The 14,131-nt window shown below is 35.5% G+C and overlaps 1 protein-coding gene across 4 annotated transcripts in view; it reads left to right on the top strand.

The window, feature by feature from the left end:
• The window catches only part of UNC5C (unc-5 netrin receptor C), a 411,855-nt gene that overhangs the window by 266,715 nt on the left and 131,009 nt on the right, over positions 1 to 14,131 (top strand). For all 4 annotated transcript variants that reach the window (XM_001365174.4, XM_007495711.3, XM_056803309.1 and 1 more), the window contains exon 3: positions 8,085 to 8,228. In XM_001365174.4, coding sequence (XP_001365211.2) covers positions 8,085 to 8,228 — 144 coding nt within the window. The remainder of the gene's footprint in view (positions 1 to 8,084; positions 8,229 to 14,131) is intronic.

Raw genomic sequence — 14,131 nt, 5'->3', positions numbered from 1 at the left:
AAAAACTCATGATGTGTCTCATGATAGAGGAGCAAAACAAGACATGTTTTTAGAAGGGTCTTCTACCTCATATTAATGTAATCACAAAGTATAAAGGAAATGGTAAGGGATTTTTCTATGATCTGACAAAAATGCATGAAAAAATCCTTTATTGACTTAAAAAGATTACAACTTCTATATTTCTACAAATGAAAGCTGTGTAAAGGAAACATTTCTTTCTGTGGCCAAGCTTAACAGGGTATGTACACTTGACTGTACTTATTATAAAGAAAGACTTCTAATTAGGAGATGTGGGATAAATTAAAGGGTAGTGATAAAGATGAAAGAGAGAGGAGAGAAAGAGAAAGAGAGACAGAGAGAGAGAGACAGAGAGAAGAAGGAAGGAAGGGTGCATGTAATAGAGTGATAAAATATTTAAAATACACAGAAAACAAAAAAAGGCAGAAGGGGTCATATATAGAGCAGTTTTATTACTACTTGCTTAAATTAATATATACTTTAAAAATTAACTATGTGTAACAGAAATTCATAATTCTATGTGAAATCCTCTTTAAAATTATTTGTATTTTTGAGATATTTGTGACTTGCTTGGTTTGTTTCTTTGATAATGTTTGTTAACTTCCTAATTAAAAAAAGAAAAAAACTAAAAGGCTGGACAAATGTTTTAAATTCCACAATAACTCTAATATTTGGTATTAAAGTCTTTCCTTGAGATCATATGTTATTTTTGTTCTAGTTAGGTTCACAAGTAACTATAGAAATTATCATGTTTATTGTGTAATATTGTATTAAATTATAATGGAATGAAGCTTGTCTCTGATATCTTTATAAACTGAATTTTATCAAGATATCCAGAAATGTTATTATGTCTCATATTTTATATTATATTAGTGAAAACTAATATGATTAAGCTCTTATAGAGAACATAAGAATATTACCACACTAATTCAATAAACATTTTGTAACATACTCCAGAGCTTTGTTATAATGTAGCAACCTGTACTATAACTGAAACTGCGCGATAATGAGATTTCACAGTATGACCTCTGTAACCCATCTCCCAGTACAAAAAAGTCCCAGCAAAGTCGTGCTTTCAAGCTTGCACAACATGACGGCTTGGCACTTTTCCTCTGCCCTCCTGTTCTCAGGAGGTTAAAAAAATAACCCCCCAAAAAAAAACACCCTAAAGATTTAGCCCAGACCTAAACTCTAAAGGAGTACATTTTAAAGAATGTCTAATATACCATTACTTTCTCAATTCATTATCACTACTTTTTAGCCAAATGCATACATGGTATAAAAAAACCAAATTATATGTGACCATATACATGAGCAATGAACTGGTTCTAAATTCAAACTCTGTTTCAAACACTTATAAGTACATAGTAAGCTCTCTGTGCCTCAGTTTCTTCATCAATAAAATGAAAGAGTTCAAGTGGATGATTCCTGAATTCTCTTCTGGTTCTAAATCTCTAATTCTGTGTTCATAGAAACCAACACAAGCTCACATATTTGATAAGAGATTAGCTTTGCTGTCACAAAAACTTTGGTTTAGGTTCACCCTTTGATATGACCCAGAAGTGGAATGCTGGGTGAGGTTTTTAACTCCTCAGTGACCCCAAGACACTGTCAATGAATAAAAGTCACCGAGTTGCTGATTACGTTGTTACGAGTTTCCTCACAGGTAATTTCCTACCTATGATTTCTGTTACTAAAAACAACATTCTGATGAGATCAATCCTTGAACAGATATGAAAGGTCTTTTGACAGCTCACTGGATGACAGTCTTTTCAGTTACAACATATACAGTCTGAATTTCAAGAAAAAAAAAAGGTTTAAAGAATTAGGGAACTAGAAAAATCAATTTGTCCATAATGGCATCTGCGAGGGGAAAAATTTCTTTTTGCTTTTATGAAAGTAAAATTGTAATTTTAAAATAGATAAAAGTCTATCGAAATGAGATCATTGGCATGTTGGAGGCACTATAAATATTTTATACTTATATATGTGTGTATTTATATATATGTATATACATGCCAGACAGTGGTATTTATATCTAGAATTTTTAAGTCTTCTCAGACTCCCTATTAACTTGTCAACTCTGCTCATTATAAGGCTTCTTGCTGGAGCTCTCCAATTACTGTCCTGTACCCTGGCTCCCAACCACAATGAACCCTATTATAAAAGCAAATCATTGCAAACTTCAAACAGGGTGGATTCTAGAGGTACCATTATTAAAGAGAGTGTAGAGATGGAAAACCTTTGATGTTATTAGACATGATGGAAAAATACACATTTCTATTTGAGTATACTCAGTACACAGAAACATTTTTTCCTGCATTAAATGGCCTGAAACCAATTTGGAGTCACCAAAAGCTTTTCAAAGCAGCATTCCTTAGAAAGGATGCTTATGCCATTTCAAAATTCGTCGGCCTGCTTTCTCTGTCCTAGGCCATCAACTAGAGTTGGAACTTTATTTTCAAAGAAGTTATGTCTTCAAAGATTAGTACTTATTTTACCCAAAGCCATCTCTGGCTTTATGAATAAAATGTCATGGCTAATGAACTTATCTATGGTAATGAAAAGCTGGTATGTAGCCAGTACCCCAATCTGAATAATACCTCTGATTCTACAGAACTCTTGATGCTAAACTTTTTAGATGTTCCCTACTGAAGTTCCATTTTTTTGTTCTTATGTTAACCACATATTGGAATGTAAACTGTGGGCTATGGGATGGGACAACTACACACAAACAGTAATTAATCCTGTTCCTTCTGAATGGGACATCTGTAAAATAGAAGGCAACCTCAAGGTGCACGCCAGCCTCCCAAATGCCCATGGGTTGTAGCAGGCCACACAATTGGGCACATTCATTCAATGAATATCACCTTGTATTCCCCATGGCAGAGGAATGGAACTGTGGCTTCCAGGAAGCTTCCAGGCTTCAGATCTGTGGTCAGCCGAACCACTCTTGATGGTAGTTGGTTAGAAAGGAACAGTGGCCTGAGTGAAAATCGACTGTCTTTTCATTAGTTTTCCCGGAATTGCTGTAGTAGAAGCAGCAAAAAGAAGCCTGAGTTTATCACCTCAGAACACTAAATATTTGTGTATGGTTTCACATTCCTGAGGCCATTTGTTGGTTTGTACTTTATAGTCACCACAGATTTAAGGTAATACATACATGTGTGATTTATCTACCCTTCAACCCAGTAAATTAATAAGACATTTAGGAAGAATTTCACTTCTAGTTGCTGAATAGTAGCTTTTGTTCCTTCTTTCTCCTAAGGAACAGGCAGTAAATAAACAGCTGCCAAGGCACTAAGACTAGGTAGACAGTGAGATTTAATTTTTTAAACCCTTATCTTCTATCTTAGAATCAATACTGTGCATTGTAAGAGCTAGGTAAAGGAGTTTAAGTGACTTGCTCAGAACCACACAGGTAGCAAGTGTGTAAGACCAGATTTGAACCCATAATCTCCCACCAATAGGCCTAGCTCTCAATCCACTGGGTCACCTAGATTCCCCTGACAGTGAGATTCTTTTTAAGATAGGTACTTACTAGATGTATGATTTTGTAGGAAGTCACTTATTCTAGCTTCATCTGTAAAATGAGGATGAAGATAACTTACACATATCTCTCAGGCTTGGGGTGAGGGAACACTTTATTGTGCTCTAGAAATATGAGTAATTATAAACAATAGAGAACTACCTTGTTGCAGCCAATTTGGAGATGTAGAAATAGCGACCAAGTGTTGTGGCTTATATGGGAAAGTGGACTCTGTGTGTATCTTCATGGTCCTGCATTGTTTAGCATAATAAGAGAGAACTTTTGCCTAGGAGACTATTATATTCCTTAATCTTTGCCTGAAAAGCATATGTTAAACTCCCTTTTATTTAGAATGGTGGGAATAGGATGTTCTAATTAACTACAAATTCTGAATAACTTTGTATTATTTCACATCATATAAAATTGGCCACCAAATTTCAAATAATTAGGATATAGCAAAGCACATTTAACATGAAGGCTATGGCAGGTTAACGGAATTTTAATAGTTTCTAAGACTCTTCAGGATATGAATCATTTAGGGAGGAATTTTCCAGGCTTCTTACTTTACTAGGACACTGTAGATACCAGTTTTCAATTCATAGCCTTTATAGCTGGATTAAAAGTCTACCTAAAGTATGGCCAGATTTCTTTTTGGGAAATCCTTGTTCTCCCCTCCAGTGGATCCACTTCTATCCTTTCCAAGATAAATCTGGAAGATCTGTCATCTATCCTCTTACTTTGTTCCCTTGAGAAGGATAAATGCAGGGGTAGAAAAAGAAAGCCACCTGCAGATTTCTGTCCTTATCACAGCACCTCCTGTCTGTATATTTTCAAAGTATCTGGGTTATCTACTTCTTCCAATTATACTTCCTGTACCATGGCTATACATTCTCCCTGAAAAGGATGAGTCAGAACCCTCAGTTGCCCCAGGTCTGTTATTGCCATACCATTAGCATCTCTAATTCCTAGACTCTATTATGTCAAACAAATTACAGGTTAAATCTCTCTCTCTCTCTCTCTCTCTCTCTCTCTCTCTCTCTCTCTCTCTCTCTCTCTCTCTCTCTCTCTCTCTCTCTCCCTCCCTCCCTCCCTCCCTCCCTCTCTCTCTCTCTCTCTCTCTCTCTCTCCCTCCCTCCCTCCCTCCCTCCTCTCTCTCTCTCTCTCTCTCTCTCTCTCTCTCTCTCTCCCTCCCTTCCTCCCTCTCTCTCTCTCTCTCTCTCTCTCTCTCTCTCTCTCTCTCTCTCTCTCTCTCTCTCTCTCTCTCTCTCTCTCTCTCCCTCTCTCCCTCTCTCTCTCTCTCTCTCTCTCTCTCTCTCTCTCTCTCTCTCCCTCTCTCTCTCTCTCTCTCTCTCTCTCTCTCTCTGTGTGTGTGTGTGTGTGTCTGTCTGTGTGTGTCTGTCTCTTTTCCTTAAAAGGATAGTTTATACAATAATAGTTTCATCGTAGCCATATTTTGAAATACATCATTCAAGTACTAGCTCTCAGTTACAGAATAGCTACTGATTTTATTATTCCAGGGCCATTTCTCAACAGCTTTCTACACTTAGGAAGGACATCACAGATCTGAACAAAACTTACCACTCCCCCATCCACCCAATAAAAGTTTTTAAATATACATCTGTGACTGTGTTTAAGTGTATGTCATCCAGAAATCGTGAATAAAATAATTGTAAGGTAGCAAAGGTAACAGATACGATCTATACATCAGTGAATCTGTGATCTCACTTTGATCATTCCCTTCACTCCATGCCTTTTCAACCTGTGTGATCCTTGGCCATTTCTTTCCACCAGCCCTCAATGAAGGATGTGGAAACCCTGGAGGGCTTCTTCTAGTTCAAATATGTCACACTAGATGTGTAGTAGACAACTTGAACTCAGCATATTCAAAATACAACTCCTTATCTTTCCTCCTAACCCTCCCCACCCCCATTCCACTATTACTGTAAGGGGCAACCTCATATTCCCAGTCTCCCAGACTCCCAACTTAGGAGTCATCCTGGACTCCCAACTTTCTCTCCAAGGCCTTTTGATTGCACCTCTGTAACATCTCTTAAACATGCCCCTTTCTTTCTTCTTTCTTCTGATAGTGCCACCAAACTAGTGTAAGCCTCACACCTTGATTACTGCCATAGCCTGCTGGTGGGTCTGCTTGCCTCAAGTGTCTCCCTGCTCCAGATTCTTTTCCATTCAGGGGCTAAATGATTGTCCTAAAATTCAGGTCTGATCATCTCCCCCTGCCTATTCAATAAAATTCAATGGCTTTCTAATGCCTTTAGGACAAACATAAAATTCTCTCGTTGGTATTAAAAGCCCTTCAGAACTTAGCCCTTTCTTCCTTTCTAGTCTTCTTACACCTTATACCCTGACATATATTTTTCAGTCCAGTGACACTGACCTCATAACTTTTCCACAAATAAGGCACTCCATCTCTTGGCACCAGACATTTTCTCTGGCTGTTCCTCCTTCCTGAAAAGCTCTCCTTCCTTTATTTTGACTACTGACACCTCTGATTGTCATTTAAGTTCCAACTAAAATGCTACCTTCTACAAGAGGCCTTCCCAACCCCTCTTAATTCTAGTATCTTCCTTCTGTTAATTATGTTATATATATATGCATATATATATATAATTCCTACTTTGTTATTGCTTGATATATTTATATATGTGTACATATAGATAGTATGTATATTTACTATATATTTAGAGCTCTGATTCTATTTCTTATTAGCTATATATTCATGGGTCACCCAATGAACTTCTGCAAGACTGATAATTGAAATGGGGCTAATAATATTTGCACAATGTACTACATAAAATTGTTGTGAGAAAGGCAAAAAGCCCAAAGGAAAATGGGAGCTACTCTTATTGAGAACAAAAATCCATTTATCATCCTTGCAAAGCTTATAGTTTCTTCAAGGGTACCCTTCTCTATTGAGGTTGCTAATGCGGGAACTATCAACCTTCTTGTCAATCCCTGTATTCATGCAGCTAGAGACTTTGGCAAAACTTAATTATTAGACAGTGAAAGGAGCACTAGATTTGAGGTCAGAAGATATAAATTCAAATCCTGGCTCTGCTAATTAATATCTGTGAGAACCTGGTAAGTCCTTTCTCCCACCTGGGCCTTGGGTTTTCCATCTATAAAATGAAATATTTGGTCCCTGGTCCTGTCTAGCTCTTAAATCTTATGATTCTCCTCTTTCCCTATATAGTACATAGAGAAAAATGAAATTTAAATCCTGAAAATAGCCAGGAGTTTTCCCAGGACAAATAAACTAATAATGATTCTGGATCATAGTTTCATAGCATTTAAAGCTGAAAGGAACCTAATCCAACCCTTTTTTTTCATAGATGAGGAAATTGAGTGGTAAAATGTTAAGTGACTTTTCCAAGTACACCAAGGTAATTAGTGGGGCACATAACACAATTGTTTTTACTATAGTAGTAACTTAAGAGTGGAAAAGAACTTTATTTTCTGGTTATTGAGATTTTAAATGAATAAATTATGTCTTATTATACCTTTGATATTTAACTTTTAACATTTAAAGTCTGATTCTGAAAGATTCTGAAAACTGCATCTTATTAGAACTGGGAGAGTGTCAAGTTGCCATTGGGGACTTCTTTTGCTTTCTAGGAAGTGTGAAGACCTGTTCCAGTCCTCTAAGACAGTGTTTGTTAAAATAGACTGTTGTTAAATAACCAGAGTATAATGGAGAAAGACTTTGTTTAAGAGCCAGGTAGACTAAACTTAAGTTCTACCTCAGACATTCGCTTCAGACCAGGGTCACTGACTGCTTCATCCCCAGCATCCCAAGCATCTCTCTAAGCCTATGAGATGCCAAATTACTGTCTAATAAGCCTAGGAAGAGGGTGTTTACTTATGGAATTCCATACCTGGATTAAATCACCGATCCAGGTTTTTAAAAATGGATTGATGTTAAATTGCCATTGTCTTATATTCCTAATGGGTTCAACAGCACTGATTCAATGCTTCAATGAAAGAAAAGAAAAGAATAGAAATTATAAGCTATCATGTTTAGACAAACATATATGACTCTTTTTTATTTTTCTGTGCCATCTGTTTCCTTCTCCTTGGTTTAGGCAATTTGGAAACAATCATGTTTGGGGATAGGGGTGGTATTTTATCAAAAACCTATTAAATGATTATGCGCATTCCTAGAAGATGGAAAATCTAATTTGGTAAGGAAAAAGATGGCTCAAGGGATCAGAAATGATTATTCTAGCCACATTGTAAAGGGTGGAGTTTTGTAGAATGCCAAAGATATGGGGTCAAGAAGTCCAGAATAAAAAAGTGAGAAAGAACAATGGGTTAAGCAAGTAAAAGGAATGGAGCCAACACAAGAGGCAAGCCTGATAAGAAAAGTGATAAAGCAATATTATATCTACGATATGGTTCCACAGCTCTGCCAAGACTCATTTTTAAAAAAGATCCTATTAAAAGATATACATGGCTCATTTTTTGGCATGTCACCTTTCATAAGTCTTATCTTTATACGAATTTTAATTTCTTTTGGCAGGTCTCATTGTCCGGGAAGTGAGCATTGAGATTTCCCGCCAACAAGTTGAAGAGCTCTTTGGACCCGAAGATTACTGGTGCCAGTGTGTTGCTTGGAGCTCTGCAGGCACCACAAAGAGCCGGAAGGCTTATGTGCGCATTGCATGTAAGTAACACTTCTCTCCTAGTCAGAGGCAGTGCAGCTGATGGGAAGGGGAAGATGAAGGGCTGCACGTGATCAGCCTGCTCTTGTTTTCAATCATCCTAATCAAAGAAAGATGAGCTTTGTGTGGTCTTGTAATGCAACAAGTGGCTGAACCAAAACTCACTAAAAACCTGGCTTATACTTTTGTGGTCTAGTCTCAAAGTATATGAACTCTTATTATTTTGTTTAAACCTTTAACTTCTGCCTTTGAATCAATAATACCTATTATTGGTTCTGAGGCAGAAGAACTGTAACCACTAGGCAAAAGGAGTTAAGTGACAGCTTAGGAAGTGTCTGAGCTCTATTCTTTTTATTTAAATCTTTTTTTTAATTATTGCAATCTATTCTCTCTCATCTCCCACCAATGGATGAAAAAGAAAAGAAAAAGAAAACTCTTATAATAAATAACCATAATCAAAGCAAAATAAATTCCCAAATTGGCCATGTCCAATATAAATGTATGTATGTATGTATAAAATAAATCTATCTATCTATCTATCTATCTATCTATCTATCTATCTATCTATCTATCCATCCATCCATCTATCTCTATCCATCTATCTATCTATCTATCTATCTATCTATCCATACATCTATCTATCTATCTATCTATCTATCTATCTATCTATCTATCCATCTATCTATCTACCCATCCATCCATCCATCCATCCATCCATCCATCTATCTATCTACCTATCTATCTATCTATCTATCTATCTATCTATCTATCTATCTTATCTATCACTCTGTCTATTTATAAGACTCCATCTGTATAATCACATTTCTGTCAGGAAATCATGCCTGGTCACTATGTTGATCAGACTTTTCAAGTTTCTTTATGATGTTATTGTTTTCATATTACTTATTCTATAGATTCTGCTCAGTTTGCTCAGCATCAGTTCAGGCAAATCTAACTGGGTTTTTCTGGAAATGTTCCTTTAAAATGCGTCTGTGATTCCTTCAGAACATGAGTCACAAATAGCTGTTATAATGAGGGGAAAAAGGAGAAGAACCAGAACTGGAACCAAAAAATCAGTACTTCTATAGCACTTTATGGTTTACAAAGCACTTCATATGTACTATCATATTTTATGCTATTAGGGTATCATTTACTCAATGATTGATTGCTTCAGTGGGCTAACTAGATCCTGAGTGAATGAAAGGCTTATTACTGCTTTTAAAAGTACCTCATTATCGGGGAGAAATATGCATCTTCTCCTTGGGGAGTATGATTCCTTTTCCTTAAAGCAGTATAGTTTGCAAAGCTGCCAAGGCAATGGCAGCTTGTTATGACAGTACAGTTAAGTTAATATGTTGCCTGGAGCTCAGCACCACAAATATGTTAATCCGTTGCCTGTGCTGTCACCACAAAGAGCCAGAGGCTTTTTATTTTATTTTATTTTTTATCTTGGGGAAATGTAAAGTGGAATGAGGAGGGAACTTCTCTGGATTAAATTTCTTTAGGGTCAATGTTACAAAATTTCCTTTACTGGTGAAAGCTTGTCATACCAAGCTATTTGGGGTGTTTTAGTCATATGGCTGCCTTCAACTGAGTTCTGCTCTTATTCTCCAGTTTATTTTGGAGAAGTATCTATTGCAGTTTTGGGGGAAAAACTCATGTTGAACTCACCTTCTTTGAGTAATTGTAAAGAGGACATCTTCCCAGTATGCAGTACAGTGGATAGTTTTAAACTTGGCATCAGGAAGACCTGAGTTTACATGTCACTTTAGAATCTCACTAACTAGCTGCATGACCTTGAACAAGTCACTTAGTTTCACTCAATCCCAGTTTCCTAATATGTAAAATGAGAATAATAGAAGAAGCACTTACCTCTCAAACTTATTGCAAAGATAAAATAAGATAACATGCCAAGCACTGTACCAAACTTAAGGTGTTAAAAAGTCTAGATATCAACATCATTATTATTATCAAAATTAGAAAAACATAGTACTATTAAATTAACTTAAAAGTGAATGGGGAGATTATTCATTAAGGGAATAGTTAAAATTAATTTTTCATTATGATCACAAGAAATAATGATAGAAATAGGTATTATTATATATTTTAGTTTTTTGTGATAAATGGTCACATCTATTTTTAAATTATTATTCCCATCTCTTTGCTAAAGCAAAGCATCCACTTGAAGAAGTCATAGATGATAAAAATCCCAATTTATAAGAATTCCATTTTCATTGATTTTTTTTAATATGGCAGGATTCCACCAGGATAATTAATAGCCATTTACCTCTAGAAGGATAAAAAAGTGATCCTTCTGCCTTTGACACAGAAAAATAACTAAAAATTAAAATATTCTCTCCTCTAGAACAAAATGATAAAATAATGAAAATTTGAACCTTTATTTTCAAAACTTTTCCCCATACTGTCCTTGAATTTCATGCCTTCTGAGATAGGCAGTTCAGATTGTAAATTTCAGAGAAGATGCCTACTTGAATTGTCGGAGAGTTTCCTCAACTGGTAATCCCCTATACCAATGAAATTATAAATCCATCACTGTCCCTAGCCCTAAAATTACAACTATAATAATTGGCAACAATGTTCTTTCATCCAACAACATCATTTTTGGCAACAGTCATTTATGTAAAGAAGCTGAATTGTTTTAATTGTATATCATTTCTTTTTTGTCATTTTTATTCTTTTTTTTCTAGTTTGTATTTTTTTTTATCTTGGAACCTCAAATCCACAGGCTGACTATACCTAGACAACTAACTCAGAATAATTCCCATATCATTAGCTCACTGTTTCCCGTCTGTTCAAATGTGATCAATTTAATTTTTGGTGGTATTATTCAATCCTTCTTATGACTTGCATCTTCAGATTCTTTTTTTTTTTAATTCTTATGTTCCATCTCAGAATCAAGTGTCCGAGACTACTTTCAATTCATTAAGCCACCTCGCTGCCCTGTCAGATTGTTTTCTTAAGGAAAATATTCATGCTCTATAGGCATGTAGTTTCTATATTAAACATAATCATTCAATCTTTATTTCTTTAATTATCATCCTATTTTCTAATATATTTTACATTATCATCACATACCCACTATTATTTTGAAATCACCAATTAGCAAAGTTTAAGCTGATTTTTTTAGAGGCTTTCATCAAGTTCTTCAAATAATTCCTATTCTTTACACTCTGAAACAAATATTGGTGCTTTGGTGTGTCTTTTTTCTTTTCTTTTTTTTTTTGCATATATTTAGCATGAGCACTGTAGTATGTGATGAGCAAATATTCCAAAAAATAACCTTCCCTGATACATATAGACAGGAAGCTCTGTCAACTTCTTTATTTCCTTCTTCAAACAGAACCTTGGAGCCATTCTTCCATTTTTAGTTCCTACTTCCTTCTGCCTTCTGGTTTCCTTTTTAGCAAGAATGTCAGGAATGGTATGATTCAAATGCTCTAATAGAGTAGAATGTTCACTCAATCACCAGACAAAGATCTCACATTTACAATACCAGTAGCTAAAGTAATAATGATGTAAAAACTATGCTTCTCAGCACTCTCACCTTCCTTTTCTTCAATCCTCATTCAATGCAGCATTAGAAGGGGTCAACACAGAACTGAGAGCTATTTTATTTTTCCCTTTGTTTCATGGGTTGCCATGAATAATGAATTTATTCCAAAAGGGTCAACCTATGGTTTTTCTGATGCTGATCCTCAGAAAACAGGTGCCATCTATTTCCAGGACTGTACTAAAAGCCTTCAATAATCGTGAAACCTGCTAAAGCTTCTCCTTTGCTGGCTAGCCTCCTGTAATCCAAGGTCATCTCCAAAGTAAAATGTTGCATCAAAGCAGAGCCTTGTGAAAATCAGAATAAGAAGAGGGGTTTTTTTTCTCCTATAAAAAAGACCAATTTACCTATAAAACCTTTTCATCTTCATAGGAGACTCAAGATCTCCATTTGCCTCACTACATGGTTAAAACAAGTAGAATTTCAAGGACAAGGATACATTCACCAGGGCTAAAGATCTGAATGAAAACTACTGAGTTTCTGCTTCTTGTGAGGGCTGGTCCTGCACCAATCCTACCTCCCTAACATTTTAGAACGCTTGTACATATCTGTGTCTGCACTACATCAAGTGGGTTTTGGTGCTTTGCCCAGGAACACTTGACAGATGGCTATCACATTAACTTCAATTAAAGGCTTGAATTTATCTCAGATGAAGATAACAGAATGATGCTAAGGTTATGTAAGTGCAATTACCTTTCGTGTAATTAGATTTATGTATAGCAGGAACACAATGGAGTGGCTTTTAGTGCTTCCATAATAAATACGTGTTTTCTGTGGTTTATAACTCACCTATGGAAATGTAATCTAAGCAAAAAGTTGGCCGGCAAGGTCATGACTCGGGATACATTTTTTTCCTTTCTAATTTTGGATTCTTACTAAGAGAAGGAAGAGAAACACTGAGAGAGAAAGACAGAAAGGCAAGAACACAGAGATAGACCAAAAGAGAGAGACAGAGAGAGAGGAGACAGGAGGAAAGGAAGGAAAGAAGGAAGACATTTTAGATATGATCTTGCAGATAAAATTTTAAAATAAGAGATTTCCAGTCTTTCATTTTCACAAATCATTCTAGCCTCTAACTCATCATTTATAGATTAGGCAATCATAAAATAATCTGAGGTCAAGGGTCTCATCTTCCTTGCATGGTAATAAAGTGACTTTCTACATAGGCATCTCAAAGCCATGGTACAACAATCAAAAACTATTTACAATTGTTTCTTAACTTCTTATTTTTTTATTCTTAATTTTACAGATCTAAATAAAACAAGCATTACCATGTACAAAAAAAAGAAAACTGTACATAGATGAAATCACAAATCTCTTATATGTTTAGCTCATTTTTCTTCATGTCTACATAATGAATCCCATCCACAAAGGTCCCAGTCCCTCCCTAGCCTCCTTGCAACTCAGAAGATATCCTCTAAGAGACTAACATATTCGTATAAATTCTTTCATGTTTTCACCTTCCAGTTCACTCTTTGGATTTAACATTCACAAGTTATTCTTCCAGTATTAATTCTTTAGCTGTATATAATGTTCTTTTGGTTCTACTCATTTCACTGTTCATTATCCTATGTAATTCTTTCCAAGTTTTTTTTTTAATTAGCCTACTGATTTCTTCTCATGGTGCAGCAATATTCTAGTCAATCATATAACACCATTTGTTTAGCCATTCTCCAATTGATGGGCATCCACTTGATTTCCAGTTATTTGGCTACAATTTGATATTGGTTCTAAGTTAGAGGGCAGGTAGAGTTGAAGAAGAGAATTGCAGCTCCCTCCGGTGTCTAGGGAATATTCATTCTTTACTGGGCAGGGAAGGATTGTGCTTTATTCAACATTGATAATGTAGACATTAAGAGACATTTATGAACCTAAGATATCCCTTAGAGAAACTATGATAAGAATTGCTAATATCTTCAGATTAACCCTTAATAGAAAATAATTTATGCTACCCTGAATTCTTTTTCATGTTTTAGTAAAAGTATATATGACTATGGGATTTGGTACACAGTGTGATTTTTTTTTCAATTTCTTTTTGGTTGCCTACAAGTCAGAGAACAAAACTATTAATTGTTTCTAAGGCAAATAATTAAGTTCTGTCATCAAACATCACTACATCTGTAGTCCCCATGGAGATGTTTTGGTCCCTTTGTGGCCTAATATACCAAAAATGAGTTTTGAAGAAAGAAAAGGGAGGAAATTCCACTTTTGATTTTAGCAACTTATAGAGAAAAAATAATTTTGATTTGTATCTTTTATATTTATTAAGAGAGAAAAATTAAAACTATATAATATCTTTAGAGTCTCCTCATCTCCAAATTTTAAGGACAACTT

This window comes from Monodelphis domestica, chromosome 6, assembly GCF_027887165.1.
Source record: "Monodelphis domestica isolate mMonDom1 chromosome 6, mMonDom1.pri, whole genome shotgun sequence".
In the NCBI taxonomy this organism is placed as follows: domain Eukaryota; kingdom Metazoa; phylum Chordata; class Mammalia; order Didelphimorphia; family Didelphidae; genus Monodelphis; species Monodelphis domestica.
The sequence above is the reverse complement of the archived record's forward strand: the minus strand, read 5'-3'. Positions and strand labels throughout refer to the sequence as shown.